Source organism: Mesoplodon mirus (assembly GCF_964341445.2).
Source record: "Mesoplodon mirus genome assembly, chromosome: 12".
Classification (NCBI taxonomy): Eukaryota; Metazoa; Chordata; class Mammalia; order Artiodactyla; family Ziphiidae; genus Mesoplodon; species Mesoplodon mirus.
In genome coordinates this window covers 69,067,296-69,090,728 of record NC_138988.1, presented here as the reverse complement: position 1 = coordinate 69,090,728, position 23,433 = coordinate 69,067,296, and the positions used below count along the sequence as shown (strand labels likewise).

The 23,433-nt window shown below is 47.1% G+C and overlaps 1 protein-coding gene across 1 annotated transcript in view; it reads right to left on the bottom strand.

The window, feature by feature from the left end:
* The window catches only part of PNPLA1 (patatin like domain 1, omega-hydroxyceramide transacylase), a gene marked incomplete at both ends in the record, with an annotated part of 42,543 nt that overhangs the window by 6,825 nt on the left and 12,285 nt on the right, over positions 1–23,433 (bottom strand). Inside the window, 5 exons of the mRNA XM_082637122.1 lie at positions 1,451–2,020; positions 6,415–6,475; positions 7,354–7,563; positions 8,499–8,564; positions 10,030–10,262. Of these exons, the coding sequence (XP_082493248.1) occupies positions 1,451–2,020; positions 6,415–6,475; positions 7,354–7,563; positions 8,499–8,564; positions 10,030–10,262 (1,140 nt within the window). The remainder of the gene's footprint in view (positions 1–1,450; positions 2,021–6,414; positions 6,476–7,353; positions 7,564–8,498; positions 8,565–10,029; positions 10,263–23,433) is intronic.

The following is a 23,433-nucleotide window of genomic DNA, read 5'->3' as shown; positions in this document are numbered from 1 at the left end:
CCAGGAGTGCTCAGGCCCCTGAAGATGGCTGCCTTTAAGCACAGGTGCGATAACATAAAATAAATGCATTTCATGTAACAGGGAAGAAGACAGCAGGTGAAAGACTTTGAACAATTTTCTGACTCTTAATGTTCTGATATTTTTGTCTCATTGTTAAAAGAATCAAAGTGGACCTATTCAAAAAAAAAAAGAAAGAAAGAAAAGAAAAGAAAAAAAAAAAGACAAAATGAACCTATTCCAGAGAAAGGGGGGTCACCCCTGACTCAGGGCAGATCCACAAAGAAGGAAACCTTGCTAATCTCTGCTACTGTTTATCGTAATAACTATGGAAGCTTGGCTGGTGAACCATGAGGACCCTACAACCTGGCTTCGGTCCATCATTTGGGCCCCTCTCCCTTGGTCCCCACCCAGACCACCCACAATGGCCAAATAGGTATCTTCTTCATCCTGAATGTACCTTGCACTTTCCTTCTCTGCACCTGAGCCTATGGAATAAACAAAATCTGAAATGTTCTTTCTACTCTGTCCAATCCCACAAACCACAATTGTCAAAATCTTGCCCATTTCAAATCACCTGTCACCTCCAAGAAGCCTTTCTTATCTCCCCAGAGAGATGTGATCTCATTCTCTATTAATACCCTCAACACTGTTTTTGTTAGTTATATAGTACTTAAGAATTCCTTTTGCGTTTTTGAGGTTGGTATCCATGCCATTCCCTCCGTTGGAGGGGAGATTTCCTGAGAGCGAGGAATTAAGAGCTGTTCATCTTTGCAGCCCGCAGAGGGGTGCTTCACCTGTAGTAAAGAACCAGTTTTTTAAAATACTATTTACAATCCATAATGGACTAGCGCTTTTGTGAAATACAATATAAATGAATTAGTAGGAAAATGACCAAGCTCTTGGATGTCATGGCTCTACTGTATTGCTATAAACATTTCTAAATGCTTGCTCCCACTTTCTGTACTCATTTAATTGTGAACTAATAACAACTAATTCAGGGACTGGCACTGGTCCACAGACCCCTTCTTGAGTAACACTGCCCTGGCACAGCAGCTTTCACAATAAAAAATCTACTAGAACAGCCGCTCTCAAATGTGGAGGGCTTGCAAAACCTGCAGACAGCTGGGTCCCACCCCGAGAACTTGTGATTTAGTAGGTACGTGGTAGGGCCTGAGAATTTTCGTTTCTAACAAGTTCCCAGGTGGTGTTATTGCTGCTAGTTGGGGAGCACACTCTGAGAATCACTGGACTAAAGAAGAAAAAAACCAAATGTCAAGTACACTGCCCTCTCGTGGTGGTCTGTCCTCATAGCAAGTAGAGCCGCTAAAGTTACGGGCCAACTTCACCAACGCACCCCTCTAAAGCAACTGTTATCAGCAACCATGTCGTTACACACTTGCCAACAGGCTCCAGACATGAGGAAGCTGTGAGAAGCCAGAAGGGTCCATACCTTGGGGCTGTTCTGGGCCCAGTTCCTCCACAGGTGGCTGTGCAGGTGATGCTGAAGAAGAACACTGGGGCAATGTTGGAGATGTCCTCACAGCGGAAGGCCCCAGGGATGTCCTGGATGACATTGATGACTGGGGGGGTGGGGATCTGGGTGGTGATCCAATCAGTTGTACCTGCTGTGATGGTGATACGGGTGACAGCCCAGGTGTTGAGCTGGGGAGGAAGTGCACAGCTGGGAGTGATAGAGGCGGCAAGTCAGTTGGAGAATGTGATGGTGATGAGGCCAGTGGCGATGCAGGTGGTGAAACAGGTGACTCCACAGGCCACTCGCATGTGGATTCAGGTGTCTGCACAGGTGGGGACAGAGGTGGACTACGGCCACCTTTTCTTTCCCCTTTGGGAGCCCATTGTGTGTGAAGTTGTCTGGATTCTTCTGGACCGGCCCGCTCTGTTTGGAGGCTTGGTTGACAGTGTTCAGGGCACTCATTGCCAAGGGCAAGTTCTATCTGGCAGTACACTTCTACCCAGGGGAAAATCACTCTCTTGGAAGGAGAATTAAAGTAAGCAACATCTAGGAAAAACAACAGCATGGGGTCACAGGTGGCATTACTAACCCCTGGCATCAGCATAGTATTTGCAAAAAATGGCTTCCCAAATTATTCTCATAAACAAGATTAGTGCTTTTCATTGTTTTTGTTCTGTTTTTGCTGCGTTGCACAACTTGCAGGATCTCAGTTCCCCGATGAGGGATTGAACCCCAGCAGCGAAAGCCTAGAATTCTAACCACTAGGCCACCAGGGAACCCCTGGATTAGTGCTTTTCAATGGCCTTTCTTTGCTTACTTGAATTTACATTGAATATCTGATTGTGGGGTTTTTTTTTTTGTTTTTTTTTTTTGCGGTACGCGGGCCTCTCACTGTTGTGGCCTCTCCCGTTGCGGAACACAGGCTCTGGATGCGCAGGCTCAGTGGCCATGGCTCACAGGCCCAGCCTCTCCGCGGCATGTGGGATCTTCCCGGACCGGTGCACGAACCCGTGTCCCCTGAATCGGCAGGCAGACTCTCAACCACTGCGCCACCAGGGAAGCCCTCTGATTGTGTTTTGATCCACTTATTCAATGGATAGTTATTGAGCATCTAATATGTGCCAGGCATTATACCAGGCACTGAGGAGTTGAAGGAGACAAAAATAGGCCTCTTGGAGCTTACAGTCTAGCCTGGGGGCAGGCACTAACCATGCCAATAACCTCAAGTTTTAACCAAGACAAGTGCTAGGAAGTGAAGAATGTGGTACTAGGAGAGACGGGAGCAGGGAGGGCTTCCCAGAGGGAGTGACGTTTGAGCTGAGACGTGACAGGGGAGGGGTCCAGGGGGTGGTCAGAGTGGGACGAGGAGGAGCATTCCAGGCAGAGCGAACAGCACACACAAGGGTCACAGGTTCGGGGGAGCAGCAGGAAGTCAAGGCCCTGTGAGGTCAGTGTAGGTGGAACAGGGGTGGGCATACTTGTGATGGGACATGGGGCTGAGGAGACCACAGGGGCCAGACCATGCAAGGGCTTACAGGCGGCATCAAAGACCCTTCATCTATCAAAAACTCTAAAAATGCAAATTAATCTATAATGACAGAAAGACATCAGGGTTTGCTTGGGGATGGTGGGATGAGGGAAGGTGGGATGAGGGAAGGTGAGAGGGATCCCAAAGGGGCATGAGGAAACTTCAGCCATGATGGATTGTTCCCTATCTTGATTGTGGTGCTGGTTTCACAAGTGTGTGTGTCTGTGTCTGTGTCAAAACTCACCCAATTGTGAGTGGGAGGAAGGGAGGGAGGAAGGTCAGTTTGGCCGGGCATGGCTGGATATGGGATGGATATTTCAGACCTGGCATCCTCTGAGCTCCGACCTCACCATGTACATATGTCTGTGTGGGGAATGTGGATTTTCAAGGATGCCAGCAAGCAGTGTCTGCTGTCAGGGGAGGCCAAGGGTGGAGAGGGAGGCTCACCTGGTGGCAGGAATAATTAGGTAGATGTGAACCCTTAGGAGGGAGGAGAAAGAGGATGCCAGGATGTGAGCTGAGGAGTTCAGGGTGACACCTTGCAGGTGTGGCTTTCTACCTGAGCTGACCCCCTTTCAGAAACCAGGCAGGAGGCTGGAGCAGACTTCCGTTTTCTCTTCCCAGATGGTAGGTGGGGATTTCTCAGGCTATGTCAGTATTTCCTGCTTGCATCTGGTGCCGGGAGAAAACTCCAGGCCCACCAAACCCAAGAGGATTTAGGTGCTGGAGCTGAAACTTGCACTGAGAAAGCCATGCACACATTTGCAAATTGGAAGAGGAAGCAAAAACAGCTGGCAGCCAGCACAAGTTTTTTTTCTCCCTTATGAGCTGTGTCTGTTCCTACTTGGAGTGATTCCAGGGCCATTGGGAAAAACCTGCCATCCTCCATATACTGCCCCAATTCAGGAGTGGATGCCTGCAATGCTACTATTAGAGTTTCATCCTTGGGTTTAAGACTGCTGTTCATACCTGTGAAAATGTCCACACCAGCTAAGCGTGGAAGCGGGGAGGGTGAGAGGGTAAGGAGCTACTGAGAAATGGGGGAGACTAGAGATGCTTAACAACCCACTTTGTAAGTCTTCCCAGGGCTTGCCCTGAGAGGAAGAGAAAGGAAAAGTTCTAGGCGAGAGACAGGTATGGAGGCAGCCAGGTAGTCAGGATGCAGTCTGAGGTGTAGTGGGATTTCCTGGGGCAGGGAATTGGTATCTGCTCTGAGATCCAAGAACCAAATCAGGGGCTCCCCAAACCTCAAGCCCTCGATAAACACCATCACTGAGGAAAGAATGGAGGGGCTCCCCACCTGGGGCGAAAGGACCACAGGCCCTAGCCAGACCCTCCTATTTCCTAAGCTCTGTAGGTGAGACTTCATCTCCACCACCACCACCACCCTCAGGTTGTACAGTTTGGACAACCTTTTGGACACTGGGGGCTCAGCTTCATAGCTGTCACCTGTGAAAATGTGGAAGATGGGGCAGTTGTCAGAGGACAGTCAGGGTTAGGAGGAGTCTGTCTGCAGAGAGGTCAGAGGGGGCAGTGGACTGGATTGACTGTGGCTAGGAATAAAACTCAGAGGTAGGTTCCACCATCAGCCTCCTTGTACAGATGAGAAAACAGGCCCCAGGAGATGAATTACTTGCTCAAGGTCACATAGTTGGTGGTCAAAAACCAGGATCTAAACCCCTTTTACAGGGCTTCCCTGGTGGCGCAGTGGTTAAGAATCTGCCTGCCAATGCAGGGGACACGGGTTCAAGCCCTGGTCCGGGAAGATCCCACATGCCGCGGAGCAACTAAGCCTGTGCGCCGCAACTACTGAGCCTGCGCTCTAGAGCCCGCGAGCCACAACTACTGAGCCCACATGCTGCAACTACTGAAGCCTGTGCGACTAGAGCCCGCGAGCCACAACTACTGAGCCCACATGCTGCAACTACTGAAGCCTGTGCGACTAGAGCCTGTGCTCTGCAACAAGAGAAGCCACCGCAACGAGAAGCCCGCGCACCGCAACGAAGAGTAGCCCCCGCTCGCCACAACCAGAGAAAGCCCGTGCGCAGCAACAAAGACCCAATGCAGCCAAAATAAATAAATAAATTAATTAAAATAATAATAATAATAAAAAAAATAAACCCTTTTTACAGATTTGGAACTAAGACTCAGACAGGGAGAGTGATTTCCTGGAGCTCACAGAGCTTGGGGGATGGGGATCCTGGCCCAGGGCTACTTGCCTCCAGAGCCCACATTCTCTCCATCCTGTGTTCCTGCTCCCTACCCCGCTAGTCGGGAGAATGGACCCAGGAGAAAGTAAAGAGTTAGGACAGCAGAGCTTAGGAAAGCAGGAAGCAATTTTTTGGCTGCACCATGCAGCATGCAGGATCTTAGTTCCTCAACCAGGGATTGAACCTGCACCCCCTGCAGTGGAAGCACGGAGTCTTAATTGCTTGACTGCCAGGGAAGTCCCAGCAGGAAGCAATTTTGAAGAAAAAAAAAGTGCACATATCCTACAAGAAAAACCTCATTCAACCCCTTAATCTCACTCCTTAAATATATTTTTTAAACTACATATACAAAAAGTTCACCACAGCATTGTTTATAATAGTGAACATTTGGAAACTCAAAGAATGATCAAAGTATTCTGTACAACTGTGATGGAATATTATACAGGTGCCAAAAAGCCAGTTACAAAGACCATATGGCAACATGGAAAAAAATTTATGATATAACATTAGGTAAACACCCTTTGATCCAGAAATCCTTTTTTTCTGGAAATATGCTCTATGGAATTAATTCTAAATACAGAAAAGCATTTTTTCTTTCCTTTTAACAAAGATGTTTGTTTGCATGGCCTTCATGGAGTTAGCGTGTGTAGTGCCTGCCATTGGAATCTTCCTTCCACCCAGACAATGCACAGAGGATACACAGGGGTGGGACCATGCTTTCCAAACCAACTTAAGGCAAGGGCTCTTCTCTCTCATTTGTTGATCAATATGTCACTCCAAAGTCTCACACAAACATAAACTAGTCACATCTAGTTCTACATTAACAATACTGTTTCATTGGAAAGAGAATAAAATGCAAGAAAATGTAATGATATGAGAATGGAATGCTCCAGGGAGATATGAGCTATGTATTTCCTAAGCATAGTTTTTAAATTCAGAAACACATTTGTACAAAAGCCCTAGACAGTTAACCTAAAGTCCCGTCAGTTAACCTAAAGCCCCTTTTCCACAGTGGTCCTAATTTCTGGCCACAGTATCATCTGGACAATGAAGGCTGTCAGGTCCCTGTGCCCATTTCCAGCTCTCCTGGGTGAAGAGCGCCTCCAGTTCACAAATTGGGGGGAAATGCTCCTCTATCCAGCCCTTATACTTCCCTTTGCCCCACTTTCCTCCTCTTCCTCGGGGCACCACACGGTACTTACTCAGCCGCCTCAAGTACGAAACAGCATCTTCGTACCCTCTGTAGTAATAATTGTGCAGGATCTGCAAGGTGGGGCACCAGGAAAATAACTAAGGCTGTAGCAACAGAGAGACCCATAGTCCCCTCTCCCAAAGCAGCTGCTTTCATTGCTCTTAAGCTTTATATCATGAGCTTTTCAAAATGTGCCCATCCTTCACCACCTGCTAAGAACAGCTGATCACCATCTTCCCCTGGGCCGGAGAGGGTGCGATGTTTATAGTAGAACCAGAGAAGGTGCATTTGGACAGTATAAAGAGCAGCATTTGGAGACTGGGTTCAAATCCCAGTGCTGCCACTTATTGGCTGGGTGGCTGTGTGAATGTAACCTCTCACAGCCTCAGTTTCTTCACTTGTAAAATGGGTATAATAACAGTATCTATCACAGAGGATGCTGGAGGATTACACCAGATATTGCCCACAATGCCTTTTCTGTAAAAGGCCAAACAGTAAATATTTGGGGCTTTGTAGGCCACATATAGTCTCTGTCACTTCTTCTTGTTTTTTTTTTTTTTTTTTTTAAACAATGCTTTAAAAATAGAAAGTCCATTCTTAGCTCACAGGCTGTATAAAAACAAGTCATATGCTGGATTTGGCCCCTGGGCCATAATTTGCTGAACCCACATTGCATGTCAAAATGGGAGAGTTCAGCCAACATTGTTATCAGTGGTTCTGAGATCACCTCATTTTACAGGGGAGAAAATTGAGGCTGGGAGCACTTAGAGCCCTTGTTCAAGGTCACATACCCAGCTGGCAGCAAGGCCGGGATACAGCTTTAGGAGGAAGTTGAAGGGATCATTTGAGATGGACTGAGTGGGCCTCATTGGCTCCCCCATCCCACTCCAGACCCCATCGCCCTTTCCGGCTCTCCTTGCCCACCCCCCAGGTCCCTCCTGTCTCTTACCACCAGGTCTGGAGGGAACAGGGCATGGGTCATCCTGGCGATGTTCTCCAGGGAGAACTGGAAAGAGCAGTTGAACATGCGGAAGTCACAGAAGATGGCGGGGCAGTCCCGCGGGCAGATGTCCTGCTGACCACTGAAGGTGGAGATGGTGATGGAGTCCGTCCAGAAGGAGCAGGGCTGCATGCCCGAGAAGCCCCCGTCGATGTACCGCTGCAGGCGGAGAAGGGAGACAGAGTGAGACATGCTCATCTGGGGTCATAGGTCCTCTCCCCCGCTCAGGGAGAGCAAAGAAATGGGTCCCTTGGGAGAAGCTTTGACGCCGAGGTCCGGGGGACATCCATACTCTGGATGAAGCAGGAATGAATGCTTCCCTGTCACGTTACCCCTCGTGGAGTCCCTCAACAGCTGAGGGCAGGGCCGGGGAAAGGAGCTCATCCACAGGGCCTTTTGAGAAAGTGCACATGTGGTGGGTCTGAGCAGGTTGTGAAATATCGCTCCTCCAGACTGCCCTGGGTCCAAGCTGCCTCCCTCTGTTGAGGTCAGACACCCTTAACACCCTCCAGAGCACCCCTGACCACCCTGTGTCCACCCTCAAGTCCCTTCCCCTCTTGGGGCTTCTGTTTCCTCAGCTGTGAACAAAGGATCACAGATACTGAGGCTCTAACTCTCTGGGTGCCTGTGAATGAAATGAATGACATGCAATACGGGGGTCCATCCACTAGCTGATTCCTAATCTCTGGATCTCATTTTCTTTATACATAAAATGAGGAGAGGGCATGGGTTAAATCTTCCTACTCAGAGTGTCATCCGAGGACCAGGAGCACTGGCATCAGCTGAAGTTGATTAGAGGTACAGAGTCTCAGGCCTACTGGATTGTCCTACTGGGGAAATCTGGCAAACCTGTAGAGCCTTGACCTGCTGGGTTCACTAATGTGTTGGTGGGTCCAGAGAGAAGCCCAACTTAGGGGCAGAAGTTCTTCTTAAAGCCCCAGAAATCTATCTACACTGGGAATTCTGAGTAGGAAACCACAAGGACCTTTTCAATTCTTGGTCTTCCCACTGAATTCCTCCCAAATGTGGGTCACAGGGGCCCTGAGGCACCCCTGGATCCCAGCTCATCCCCCCTCCCACACTGAGGTACTTACCACTCCGCGGTAAGTTGGAGGAATGAGGCCACAGTACACAGGGACAAAGCAGCTGCAGTACAGGGCCTGTGGGGGAGAGGACAGGGTTGAGATGCCCAAGGGCTGGGGGCTGGGTGGGGAGGGATCACCTGCGGGCATCTGGGCCACCATCAGCCTGGCCCTTCTTAAACCCAAGGTGGAGTCACTGCCTTGGGAAGTGGAGCCCCAAGTTCAGCTCCTGGCTGGATCCTTGGTAACCTACTTGGTCAGGCTGGGCCCGATGTCTCAGTTTTAAAGGGAGAGAGTGGCCTCAATGATCTGCAAGTTTCCTTCCAGCACCAAATTTCCATGAATCCGATGGGATTCAAAATCCATTAATGTGTGTCTGGCCTGGGTCTGGAATCAAAGGAGGGTGAGATGCCCACCCTTGGGAATGCTCAGAGGGGGAGCAAGCAATTAGGTGACAGTACATGGGGTGACAGGTGCTGTGATGGAGGTGAGCATGGGCATCGTGGTCCCAAAGAAGCACCCAACCCAGGGGTTGCAAGGCAGGCAGGTGATGAAGGAAAGTTCCCTGGCAGGAGTGACTGGAGTCTCATCAAGCAGATGAAGTGGGGTGGGAAGGAGGGAAGGGCATCCGGCACAAGGCAGGAGGCGCAGCAGGTGCAGACACAGAGGCCTGCTTTGTGTGATTTGCTCTGGTTGGCATGGGTAAGAGCGGGAGGTGGTGGGAGAGGGCTGGGGAGAGAAAAGTCTTGAAGAGCTGGGTGCTAATAAACCCAGAGGACATGAGGTAGCTGGAGGAGGTATCCATGTCCCTGCCTATTCATCCCCAACCCCCAGGGTCAAGGCCATGCCAGTGTGGGGATGTGAGGATGGGTGGCGAGGGTCTTGTGTTCAGAGCAGGGGAGGGGATTGGAAATATGGGTGGAGGGTCATGCAGCTCAACTCTTGCCCTGAAAGAAAATTGGACATATCCACAGCACTCTCCAGCAATAATAAGTCATAACTAAAATGTATATTAATGAGCTTAGAACAATGCACTGTCAGAATCCCCTTTCCTAAGTGTTAACCCGTTTAGTGATAAAACAGTCCTTTTTATCAAGGACCAGTGGAAGAGAGGGGCCGGAGGGAAGCTGTTCCCACAAACTGGGAGTAATTTAGTGGGGAAACACTGAAGTCCAGGCCCTAGAGGAGCCATGGGACCTCTGTTGGTAATACCAACGGGCCTCTGAGAAGCTGCAGCATTAGAGCAGAGGGCAAGACAGAGGCAAAAGGAGGCAGACCCTGAGTGCTGAAGTGTAGGATGGTGAGCAAGTCTGATTAGTTTTTGGCTTCTCTGTGTCCATCTTGTCTAACAGCATGCCTGACACAGAAAGATAGATGCCAGGAGGGTGAAGGGAGGGAAAAACTAGGGAGGCAGACAAGTGGACCATCCCAGAGGCCTGTCGAGAGAAGCAGGGCCAGCCTCTCCTTTCCTGTCCCAACTCCCTGGCCCCGCCCTTATCCCTAGCCCCACCCCCGCCCTTATTCCCAGGTCCCGCCCCCTTGCCTCGATGAGCTCTTCCTTGGACGTATATTCTGAAACCACAACACTCTTTCCATCCGTGAACCGGGTGAGGTTCACGTGGAGCTTCCCCGTGGCGACCTTGTAGGAGTCCTCAGGCAGGACCCGGTACAGAAACTGCCTCATCATCTGCACCATCTTACAGGACCGGGACAAGGGCCCCAAGAAGGATTTCTTCACCTCGGCCACAACCACATTGAGGACTTGGAGGTACTCATCTGTGGAGGAAGCAGAGAGGAGTGGGAGCTCAGCGGTCTCCGTGGCAAAAAGAGGTCAAGGGTGATTTCACCATCTCATCCTGCATCCAACAAATGGGGAAACCTATAATTCTGATGCAGGGAAGGTCTCAGGCATCAACCTGTCCTTCTGCACACAAGGAAAGTAAGGCATGGAGGAATGAAGTCACTGGCTCCAGAGAGCCCACAGCTAGTCAGGCGTCCTGACTCCTTCCTATTGAGGGCAGAGGACCACTTTCCTACCCCAGATAGCTTTCCCTATCACCATGCCTGAAGTCCACCACCAGACTCCATTCTTTCGAGTCTTAGAGGCTTTTGGCCCCATAAGAGATTCCCATTAAATACGGCTGAAAGCCTTCACCAAGTGACACCCTGGGATGCTTGCTTAGTGCTGGCGAAGTCTGTGGGGCTGCTGACCTTGAGGCAGGGGAATTACGGGGAGGGGTGAACTTGGTCTTGAAGCCATTGCATCATCTTCCTTTTATGGCCCCCGGTACAGGCCTGAGAGGGAGAAGGCCCTAAATTACAGACCCAAGGCTGTGCTGCAGGGGTTCCCAGGAGGGTGAGATGAACCTTCTGTCTCCTTCTGAGAGGAGCACAGCCTGGGCACATAAGGGCCTACACGTGCCAGATGGGGCTTGGAGGGCAGATGCGTTGTCCAGGGCCTGGCAGAGGAAGGTGTAACCCACCTGCCCCCCACATTCCCCAGAGTTCTACCAGGGAAGTTAGAGTTGTAAGCTTAATAAGAAGTACTATCACAGCAATACTGTGAGGTAGGTATTTCTATCCTCATCTTACTGATCAGGAAACTAAGGTTCTGAGAGCTAACATAAGTTGCCCAAGGTCAACCATCAAGTGAGTGTACAAAGTGGGATTTTAACCTAGAGTGTGTGACCCCGGAACCCATACTCCTTCTGTTACAGTAAGCTAAAAGCTTTCAGAGCTGGGACTGTACCTGCCTCTGGCCAATTGCTGCTAATTTCTACCTTGTGCAAACCCACTGGGAAAATCAGGAGCAGAAATAGCTCTGAAAAGAACTGCTAATTTTTTAAACAAATATTTAATTGTAAAACATCATATACAGAAGAACTTTCTTACAATTAGTGTCATGCAGCAAGAGCTACCTGGGAAGTTGTGCAGTCATGAGCTCTTTGCCACTGGAGGTAACCAAGCAGAGGCAGAACAAGTACCTCGGTCAGAGAATTTATCAAAGGGATTCCTGCATGGGTGGTAAGGGCTAAGAGTCCTTCCAGCCCTGAGATTCTGGGATTCTCATGGGCACCTGACAATAAATCTGAGAAGCCATCACAGTGCACGTTCCTTTCCTGTTTACAAATAGAGCATCTGAAGCACAGAAGGTTTACATGATTTGCCCAAGGTCACACACAGCAATCTGGGGACAAACCACAGCTAAGGACGCTCTGCTCCTCTTGCATGTTACCATTCGCAGATGATTCCTCATTAATCTGGGGAGCAGGAAGGATAAGGAAGTTTAGTATCATTTTATAGATGTAGAAGCTGAGGCAGAGAAAAGCTAAGTGTCCTACCCGAGGTCAGACAGCCAGGCAGTATTTGTTCTGACTCCAGACTCCACCTTCTTTCCCTGAGTGTTGGACTGATCCCAGAGGCTGAGCGAGCCTGGGTTGCCATGGTGACGGCTTTTTCTCTCCAACATTCAGAATCACAACTGCCTCTGTGTAGTAGAGGCAGTAGACCTGATCAACGCAGCGTCTTAGTCATCACTCCCTTACAGGGGAGGGTGCTCCTGGCTAGCTGGGAAGGCCCTGCAGCTTTAGCAAGGTTAGCTTTACCAAATACCAACTTGTACAAACTGTTTTGCCTCAAGGGAGGGTGGCAGCCAACCCCCCAGTAGGTTATGAAGCAACTGAGCATTTTGATACCAAGGTGTGGATCATTGAGTTCTTGCCCGCAAGACCAGTCAGGATGGGGAGTGGAAACAGGGTGGGGACTCGCTGTTTTGGAAATTCTTAATGAGCAGCTTGAAGTGGCCTCGCAAAGGTTGGTGGCCTTTCCCACAATGCCTCAGTGCCAGGAGCACCTGATTCAGCTTGCCCGTACACTCCTGGACTCCCAGCAGGAGGCGCTTGCTGGGACCACTGGAAGGAAATTTGTTCTCACTGCACAAGAAATACATGTTCATTGTGGAAAAAAAAATTTTTTTTTAACGCAGATAAGCAAAAAGAAAAAATTTTTAATGTCTTAGAATCTCTCCACCTAGAGATTAACATTCGGTATATGTCTTCCTAGATTATATATTTTATATTTATTCTTACTTATAAGAATACTTATATGAAGTCATACTGTATACACTATTTTGTAACTTGCTTTTTACACCTAATAAATCATGTCTTTCGACATCAATAAGTAACCATTTATAACCCAATTTACAAACAGTATGGACAGCTATTGTAAGGTTATACCATTATTTACTGAGCAGGTCCCCAACAGGGATTGGCTATTTAGTTTCCTTGCTTTTCTAAACAACGCTGCAATGAATAATCTCTTGCTAAATTCTTTGCCTGTGTCCTTAATTACTTTCGATAGGATAAATTCCTGGAGGTGGGAATGTTAGGTCAAAGGCATGCATATTTAGTCTTATAATACTTATTTAAATCATTGCTTTTGTATATTATCCACTTACAGTGAACTCTCAGCTATATAGGGATGGTGGCGGGTGACAGGGACAAAGCAGTGGCCAAGATAACACAGACATCTCCTATATGCTTACATCTGAAAAACGGTGCTATCTGGAAATTAGCAAGGTAGACAGGGAGGAAGGGGGCAGGAGATTGCCTGATTTCTCCCACTCAGGTGCCCAGTTTCGTATTCTTCCCTGCTGCTCACCGGGGCTGTGTACCAAAGGATGCCTTTACCTCTGTCTCTCCTTGCTTCTCCTCAGGTGTCTCTCTGTGCACCTCTGTCTTCAGAGTCTCTAACTCTTTCTCTCTGTCTCTCTCTTCCCCTCTCTCTCTGTCTCTTTCTCAGAGAAAAACAACTAACCTTCTGGTTAAACAAGTCTCTGTTGATAGAAAGTCAGGTGTTAAGCATAGCAATTGCTGGGGGTCTACGAGAAGGGATAAATTTAGCTTGTTTCTTTACGCAACTGTTCTTTCCAGCACCTTCTCCCGTTTAAAGGCCTCCTTCCAAGCTGCAGGCTGCTGGGCTCTGAGACACAGTGTCCCACAGTGGCCAGAGCAAGTTGGGATTTAAAAACAGCACTGTGGGAACTCAAGGCGGGCTGCTCCCACCCCCAGCCCACACTTAACCACATCCACTTCTGCTCCTTCCCACCTCCTTTCACACCTTTCTATTATCTAATTGCGGGTCTGTCTCCCAAACCCAGGAGATTCTCTGAGGGCAGGTGTTTGTGGTCCTCCTCTCTCCATGGCCTATCACTGCACTTTGCCCATGGAAGACCCTTCAGAAACTTTGCTCTAAGCTGGGAACTCTTCAAGGGGAGGGATGGGCCCCACTCACCTACACCCACTAAGCCTCCCACAACAACTTGGTGGGTGCTTGGTATTTGTTCAGTACGTGAACAAAGGAAAATACAAACCCAACAAAGCAAGCCATGGAGATGCTTACAGGGAAGAGTTACTTGACTTAATTACCCAATAAAAACTTGAAGGCAAGATCATCACAGATAGATGGATAGATAACAGAGTTAACTATATTGATAAATGCGGCCAATTCACCAGGTTTTACGAGCCTATTGTGCCAAGAACTTCAGCAGGAAATTAAATAAGATCCTGGGACTGGGAGGTTTTGAAGGGCATGTGGAAGCCACTCCAGTGTCAGCCACTCAGAGACTCTTTTCTGTGACCAGACCCATTTCTTGGAAAAAGCTCAGGCTTTGGAGCCAGGGAGATTTGGTTCAAATCCCAGCTTTGCCACTTACTATCTGGGTCACCACTGGCAAGTCAAATAACTTCTTCCAGCCTCAATTTTGCCACCTATAAGACGGGAATAATAATAATACTTATCTTACTGGGTTGTTATGAGGAAGATAGTTTTTTAACAGCCGGCACATAGTAAGTGCTCAATACTCGTTATGCCAGTAATTCTCCATGTGACCATGGATAGGGTTTCTTGATGTTTCTGGCTTTCAGCTTTCTCATCTGAACAGGGGACAATGATCTCCGCCCCATATCTTTATCAAGGTGCACTCAGGGCTTCCCTGGTGGCGCAGTGGTTGAAAATCTGCCTGCCAATGCAGGGGACATGGGCTCAAGCCCTGGTCCCGGAAGATCCCACACGCCATGGAGTAACTAAGCCCGTGAGCCACAACTACTGAGCCCACGTGCCACAACTACTGAAGCCTGTGCGCCTAGAGCCCGTGCTCCACAACAAGAGAAGCCACCGCAATGAGAAGCCTGCACACCGCAACAGAGTAGCCTTCGCTCGCTGCAACTAGAGAGAAGCCCACGCACAGCAATGAAGACCCAACGCAGCCAAAAATAAAAATAAATAAATAAATTTATTTTTTTAAAAAAGGTGCGCTCAGGCTCACTTGTGGGTTCAAGAGAACAAAGTAAAAGCACTGTGGAGATGAGAGGATGTACCCCGGTTTCAGGGAGTGGTAAGGGTATGGGTGAGGGGTAATGTAGTTTAGGCATGGTTGGCAGCAGCACTCCTTACCCTGTCGACTTGGGGGACCCTACAGATTTAGTAGGGGAAAAGGGGGGCTTAGTAAAATCATTGACGAGGAAGGAAAGAGATATGTGTTTATCTCACTTATATGCTTAAGTGCGTAATATTTCCCCCTTCATGAGGGCAAGGATGGTCTCCATCTCATTCATCCCTTTGTCCCTAGCATTTGATATAGTGCATGGAGCATGGCAGGCACTTAATAAACATAGATGCATGCATGAATAATGAATAAATGAATGAAACCAGAAATCAAGGGAGGACACTGCAGCCCAGAGAGAGAAGAAGCTATTCAAGGTGACCCAGAGTGTAAAAACAGGGCTTCTCTTTCCCTCCCTCACGTAGCCTCTTGCTAAGTGTTAAATCCTAGAAAGATGGGCACTTGGCAGCTGACAAGTTAAACTGCTGGGGATCTCGTTCACAGGGTGCCCGAATTAAATTGGCTGTGCAGGATGAATCTGCAGTGGAGGATGGGACTAGAGGCCCCAGTCTGCCTCGGACTGGTAGCCTAGCAACAACTTCCAGTTCAGCCAATCACCGTGAGGCCCCTCTCACTGCGGCCCTTCTCCCCCACCTGCGGGAGCTGTGGGCACCGGGGAATCAGGGGGCTCGGCAGCCTCTGTGGCGGCGTTGGCGAGCAGAGTCGCGTTCCCAGGAAAGCCATGCAATTTTCCGAGTCCCTGTGTGGAGACCCTGGGAGTCAACTGCTTTTACCTGATCCCTACTTGTAGGCTGAATTATAGGCTGTATTTCCCTGTGGGCATATCTTGACTGCCTGACCCCACTATGATCATTATTATTAGTATTATCTTAACAACAGTCGTTTACCCAAGCAGGTTTTCACACTTGTAATCTCAGTTTATCCTCACAGAGACAGCGAGCCCCTGCAAGGGATGGGGGTGGGGAACTGGTTTATTCACCATTTTATTTCTAAATCCTACACTGCAAGGGCACTGATTGGAAAAAAAATTGGCTTGAAGATGCAGTGTCACCACTGCACAACTGGAAGGTCCATAGAGACCCTCTGGGGCAGCGATTTTTCAGCCAAGGAGGCTCCATTTAAAGAAAAGGAAATAAAAGGAATCCAAATCGGAAAAGAAGAAGTAAAGCTGTCACTGTTCGCAGATGACATGATACTATACATAGAGAATCCTAAAGATGCTACCAGAAAACTACTAGAGCTAATCAATGAATTTGGTAAAGTAGCAGGATACAAAATTAATGCACAGAAATCTCTGGCATTCCTATACACTAATGATGAAAAATCTGAAAGTGAAATCAAGAAAACACTCCCATTTACCATTGCAACAAAAAGAATAAAATATCTAGGAATAAACCGACCTAAGGAGACAAAAGACCTGTATGCAGAAAATTATAAGACACTGATGAAAGAAATTAAAGATGATACAAATAGATGGAGAGATGTACCATGTTCTTGGATTGGAAGAATCAACACTGTGAAAATGACTCTACTACCCAAAGCAATCTACAGATTCAATGTAATCCCTATCAAACTACCACTGGCATTTTTCACAGAACTAGAACAAAAAATTTCACAATTTGTATGGAAACACAAAAGACCCCGAATAGCCAAAGCAATCTTGAGAACGAAAAACAGAGCTGGAGGAATCAGGCTCCCTGACTTCAGACTATACTACAAAGCTACAGTAATCAAGCCAGTATGGTACTGGCACAAAAACAGAAAGATAGATCAATGGAACAGGATAGAAAGCCCAGAGATAAACCCACGCACATATGGTCACCTTATTTTTGATAAAGGAGGCAGGAATGTACAGTAGAGAAAGGACAGTCTCTTCAATAAGTGGTGCTGCGAAAACTGGACAGGTACATGTAAAAGTATGAGATTAGATCACTCCCTACCACCATACACAAAAATAAGCTCAAAATGGATTAAAGACCTACATGTAAGGCCAGAAACTATCAAACTCTTAGAGGAAAACATAGGCAGAACACTCTATGACATAAATCACAGCAAGATCCTTTTTGACCCACCTCCTAGAGAAATGGAAATAAAGACAAAAATAAACAAATGGGACCTAATGAAACAGCAAAGCTTTTGCACAGCAAAGGAAACCATAAATAAGACCAAAAGACAACCCTCAGAATGGGAGAAAATATTTGCAAAATGAGCAACTGACAAAGGATTAATCTCCAAAATTTATAAGCAGCTCATGCAGCTCAATAACAGAAAAACAAACAACCCAATCCAAAAATGGGCAGAAGACCCAAACAGACATTTCTCCAAAGAAGATATACAGACTGCCAACAAACACATGAAAGAATGCTCAACATCATTAATCATTAGGGAAATGCAAATCAAAACTACAATGAGATATCATCTCACACCAGTCAGAATGGCCATCATCAAAAAATCTAGAAACAATAAATGCTGGAGAGGGTGTGGGGAAAAGGGAACACTCTTGCACTGCTGGTGGGAATGTGAATTGGTACAGCCACTATGGAGAACAGTATGGGGGTTCCTTAAAAAACTACAAATAGAACTACCATATGACCCAGCAATCCCACTATGGCATATACCCTGAGAAAACCATAATTCAAAAAGAGTCACGTACCAAAATGCTCATTGCAGCTCTATTTACAGTAGCCAGGGGATGGAAACAACCTATGTGTCCATCATCGGATGAAAGGATAAAGAAGATGTGGCACATATATACAATGGAATATTACTCAGCCATAAAAAGAAATGAAATTGAGCTATTTGTAATGACCTAGAGTCTGTCATACAGAGTGAAGTAAGTCAGAAAGAGAAAGACAAATACCGTATGTTAACACATATATATGGAATTTAAGAAAAAAAAATGTCATGAAGAACCTAGGGGTAAGACAGGAATAAAGACACAGACCTACTAGAGAATGGACTTGAGGATATGGGGAGGGGGAAGGGTAAGCTGTGACAAAGTGAGAGAGCGGCATGGACATATATACACTACCAAACGTAAGGTAGATAGTGGGAAGCGGCTGCATAGCACAGGGAGATCAGCTCGGTGCTTTGTGACCACCTAGAGGGGTGGGATAGGGAGGGTGGGAGGGAGGGAGACGCAAGAAGGAAGAGATATGGGAACATATGTATATATATAACCGATTCACTTTGTTATAAAGCAGAAACTAACACACCATTGTAAAGCAATTATACTCCAATAAAGATGTTAAAAAAAAAAAGAAATCTCAAGTGAAAACCTAATGTGTATTACAAAACAACTAAAAACAGGGCTGGGGCCTCCCTGGTGGCGCAGTGGTTGAGAGTCCGCCTGCCGATGCAGGGGATACGGGTTCGTGCCCCGGTCTGGGAGGATCCCATATGCCGCGGAGCGGCTGGGCCCGTGAGCCATGGCCGCTGGGCCTGCGCGTCCGGAGCCTGTGCTCCGCAACGGGGGAGGCCGCAACAGTGAGAGGCCCGCAAAAAAAAAAAAAAAAAAAAAACAGGGCTGTTCTGGGTTGAAGGCAAGTGGGGTCTCAGGCCCAATCGCCCCAGCCTACCCTAGGAAAGAAGGCCCTGAAAGCACAGCCCTGAAACTCCTAAGGATCTAGGAGCCTAGGTCAAAAATAGTAAACCAGACTAATTTTTTCATTTTACAGGTAAGAAACCCAGCTCAGGATAAAGGTTGAGCTCAATAAATATGGCTGAATGGGTGGCTGGCTAGCTGGCTAAATGGAGAAATGAATAAAAGCTGGATAAACCCTAGGTCATGCTCTCTATGGTAGCAGAAACTGGAACTAGAATATATGACAAAACTCACATTTTCCTTCTCTGTTCTGAATGCATTATTGGCTTTAGCCAAAAGCAAAACAACCCTGACTTAGTAAGCACTTAAAAAACCAAAAAACAAAAACAATACTTCTTATGGATAATAGCAATATTCCACAGAGACCTTTTTCTAACCATAAGAGTTTACTAAAAAATTGGTGTAAAAAGTTCAAATCATCTTACATCAGGTTGCCATGGAACCAGCAGTGCCTGCCAATGGTTCCTCACCTGGATTCCTGTTAAGGTGCCCTCGGAGCTTTTTCTCAGGGCCTGGGGCCTCACTCAGCCACCATGTGCCTCTCCCCCAGAATCTAGACACAATCTCCATAACTTTCCACTGAAGGATCTACTGATTACCTTGAGATGAAACAGGCAGAGAGCATGTATCTAGAAAGTTCTCTGGAACCCCACAAAGTTCTCAGGGCCATTGCCCCTGCTCTTCTCTCTCTGTTTTTTTGGTGGACCCAGAAGTCCATTCAGGATTCTGCTCCAAGGTAGAAACCAATACTGCGCCCCTCCAGGCTGTAGCCTGTCCTACCCTACAGACTCTCCCTGAACTACTGAGGGGACACTGGGATAATGCAAATGTTGTGAACCAGTCACCCTACAGTCTTAGTGTATATGTGTGTGTGTGTTTGCATGTATGTAGTCAGGGGACCTCCAGGTGAGCCTCTGCTATAAAGAGAAAAGACCATCTCAGAGCATCTCCTCATTTGAGATTTGCCCAAATTAGGGCACCACTGCAGAGGAATGCCAATGCCTCCCTCTTTCAGAACCACTGATAGTTGAAGTTCATTTCTGCTGACTGGCAGTACTCACTGCCCCAGCTGTCCAAGACTTCAGTTGGTGGGGTCTGTTACCTACCTACCTACCTACATAGACCTCCCTCTACCTTACATGAGTCTTGAAATTCTCATGGAACCACAGGTTTCGATCCCAGCAGCTGTTTACTGCTCTTACTGGCTACCACTCTTTGGTACCTCCTTGGTGCCAGGTGCTGTGCCAGGTTCTGAGGCCTCATAGTTTCATGTAATCTTCATGGCACCCCTTTGAGGTAGGTACTGTGGCTATCTCCTCTTTACAGATGAGGAAACAGAAGCTCAGCCAGTAGCTTGGCTACGGTCACACACTGGAAAACAGCAGAGCTAGGCTTCCAACTCCTGAGGGCCCCAAAGCCAGTGTTCTTTCCGCCACAGCTCACTGCCTCCACCAGGGACACGCCCTTCAACTCCAGAGCCTCCAGTTCCCACGGTGAGGTAGGGGGAGCAGAGTGGCTCTGCAAAGGCTCTTGGGATCTGCCTTTCTAGGATTTAGTTTAGGCACATCTCCTAAGGGCTCAGATGTCCCTGGGAGACAGGAAGACTCTCTTTAGAGCAACAGAACTCAAATCACGTCTTCAAACATATGCTCCTCTGTCCGCACACCCAGAGACCCTTCTCAAGCCAGGCCAATCTCTTCTCTCATCAGTAAACACAAAGTGCACAATCCTGCTTTTCCTCCTGCTACACAACTTCTATTTACTTATTTATTTTTTACTATCTATGCAGACTTCACCATAAAGCCCAGCTTAAGATCTGGGCTTTCTCCTTAAAGCCTTCACTGATCACCCTCACTGTTAGCTCTCTCTTTCCCCGTACCATCTGCACCATTTATCTCAGGCTGCCTTCAGTGGTCTGTCCTGTCTCTCTGGTTAGCGCATTCCTTGAGGACAGGACCTGTATCAAGAACACCCTTCTCCTGGGACTTTCCTGGCAGTCCAGTGGCTAAGACTCCGTGTTTCCACTGCAGGGGGAATGGGTTCGATCCCTGGTCGGGGAACTAAGATGCCTCAAGGGGTGGCCAAACCTAGCTCTGTGTTGAACACTTAGTAGGTATTCAAGAATAAATTAAAGAACTATTTAAGGTTCCATATTTCTGGTTTGCTCCTGTTATACCCCCAGCACTTAATTCAGTACCTGGCACACTGTAGGGACTTAATAAATGTTTGCTGAATAAATTAATAATGAATGGTAAAGAATGAATGAACTGAAGGAGGAGATCAAAGAGTATCTTCTCTATTGGACTGCTGGGACTCTTCCCAACTGGTGGTCAGGAAGGTGGAATTCTTCAGTGACTCAGCCGGACTTGGGGCTTGACCAAGCAGTTTGCTCTGTCAAGCCTGGTCCTAACTCTTGCCCCCCATTAATGGACATGAGACCCTGAGCTGGGGCAGAAGAGGAGCTTTTTCTTTACGTGTTGATCTCAGGAGGACAGAGGTGAGTTACCCTCAGGATTGATGAGTCAACTCCTAATTCAAATGAGAGTCAAACCAGCCTGAAGATTTGTTTATCATTTGTCTGCTTCTTTTCCCTGTAGAATTAGAAATGGAATTAGAATCTGATCCCAAAGAGAAGCAAAGAAAACATTGCTATTTTAATACTCTCTAAGTGAGCTGGACTAAAAATGGATCCACCAAATGTAGTGTGGGATGCTGGATTGGATCCTGGGACAGAAAAAGGACATCAGTAGAAAAATTGGTGAAACCTATAGTTAATACTAATGTACCAGTATTAATGTCTGAAGGTTGGCAAATGTACTGTGGTTATATAAGATGGTAACATTAGGGGAAACTGGGTGAAGGATGTATGTTGCTATCTGTATTATCTCAGCAACTTTTCTGTAAATCTATCATTATTTCAGAATAACAAGTTAATAATTATTAAAGTAAGAAAAAAAAGAAAGGAAGAAAGAAAGAAAAAACAGGGAATTCCCTGGCAATCCAGTGGTTAGGACTCCGTGCTTCCACTGCACGGGGCACAGGTTTGATCCCTGGTCAGGGAACTAGGATTCCACATACCATGTGGCCAAAAAAAAAAAAGTGAAAAAAAAAACCCATAGATCGACCAAGGCTGTTAGACACTCGGCAGGGGCTCAGTTAACACCTGCTGATTTAAGAGGAATGAATCAACATAGGTCACCTGCATGACTTGCTTTCCAAATAGTTAGATGTTTCTAATGTGTAACCAACACATTCAGAGTATCACCCGATTTTCCATTCAGTTGTCTTCTACTTGAGTCCAAAGAATCATTTGGGTAAAATAAATTTTTATCCATTTGGTTTGAGAGGTTAAACATGTAAAACACAAGTTACTTTCAGTGAACGGAAAGATACTGATTCCATCACAGTAGTAGGAGGTACAGCCACCACCACCCAGAGGTGTCATTTCTGTACATGTTACAAAAAGTTTTTTTTTTGCATACATCATGTCATTTGATCTCACTTTCTTAACCAATGTGCAAATGATTGCTTGGCCCACGGAGTCTGGTAGGAAAGCTGGGGTGTTGCTTGCAAAGCAATTCTGAACTCATGATTAGAGAGGATATAGAAATGTAGAAATTAAGAAAGGTTCCAGTCTTGGCTCATTGTGTTAGCTAATCTCTCTGAACGCCTGTTTCCCACTCTGTAAAACAGGTATAAATATAGTATCTAATTGATAGGACTGTGAGAAGATAAAAGTAAATGGTTTATGCAAAGATTTGGGCATAGTACCTGGCACATTCCCAGTGACTGATAAATAGTATTATTAGTGTGACACTAAGATGTGAATCAGAGCAGAGTTCATTCTACAGAAAATGCTGTCATCTCAGGCAGATAAAGAACTCTGGGAATGATTTTTTTTTTTTGTGGTACACGGGCCTCTCACTGCTGTGGCCTCTCCGGTTGTGGAGCACAGGCTCCGGACGTGCAGGCTCAGCGACCATGGCTCACGGGCCCAGCCGCTCCACGGCATGTGGGATCCTCCCGGACCGGGGCACAAACCCGTGTCCCCTGCATCGGCAGGCAGACTCTCAACCACTGCGCCACCAGGGAAGCCCGGGAATGATTTTTGATGAGGACATTTTGATTCTGAAAGAGCACCTAGCAGCCTGGGCTGAACTTCAGGTTATGTCTGGGCAACACACATACACACACACACACACACACACACGCCTGCAACAGGAAAAACTGGTGGTTCTACTCATGTCTTAAAGAACTTTGGAGAGACTTCTAGCTCCAGTAATAGAGTGCTAAGCTCAAAAGGAACCTCTCCAGCTTTAGGAACATCATCATCATCATCATCACCAACAACAACCAGAACAAAGAGCATGATATAAAATAAAATCATGAGACATGGTTGACTTCACAAGAAAGAAAGAGCAGAAATGAAGAAGGAACTGAAAGCCAGTGCCATGAGAGAGAAAGCTGATGCTGTGATTATTACACCAGAAACTGGCAGCCACAGGGCCTGTCATTCTGGGCTGTGTGAGGGGCAGTTGAACTGAGACGCTGCTTAAAGCCGGGACCCTCCAACAGCTGCTGGGCCGATGAAATGTGCCAATGGCTAGTCTCTGAGCAGGGCTCTGGGTGAAACTACACAAAGTCTCCCATAAAAACGCAAAGCCCCAAGCCTGTATCACCTGTGGTTTAGAGCTTGAACTAACACAACCTACAGGGTGATTACCATGAAAACTGGTCCTGAGTTGCTGATAACCCTGGGTACCTGGCCAGGGCCAAAGCAAACCAGTTCAGATGGTCCTTCCACCACCCAAGCCACACAGAATTCCCATAGAAAAACCAAGTCCTTGTGCAGATGAGCTCACAATTAAAGTATTAAAAAATATTAACCAGACCAGGTTGGAGTCCAGTAATCTGTTTTAATAAGTTTGATGACTTCTCTA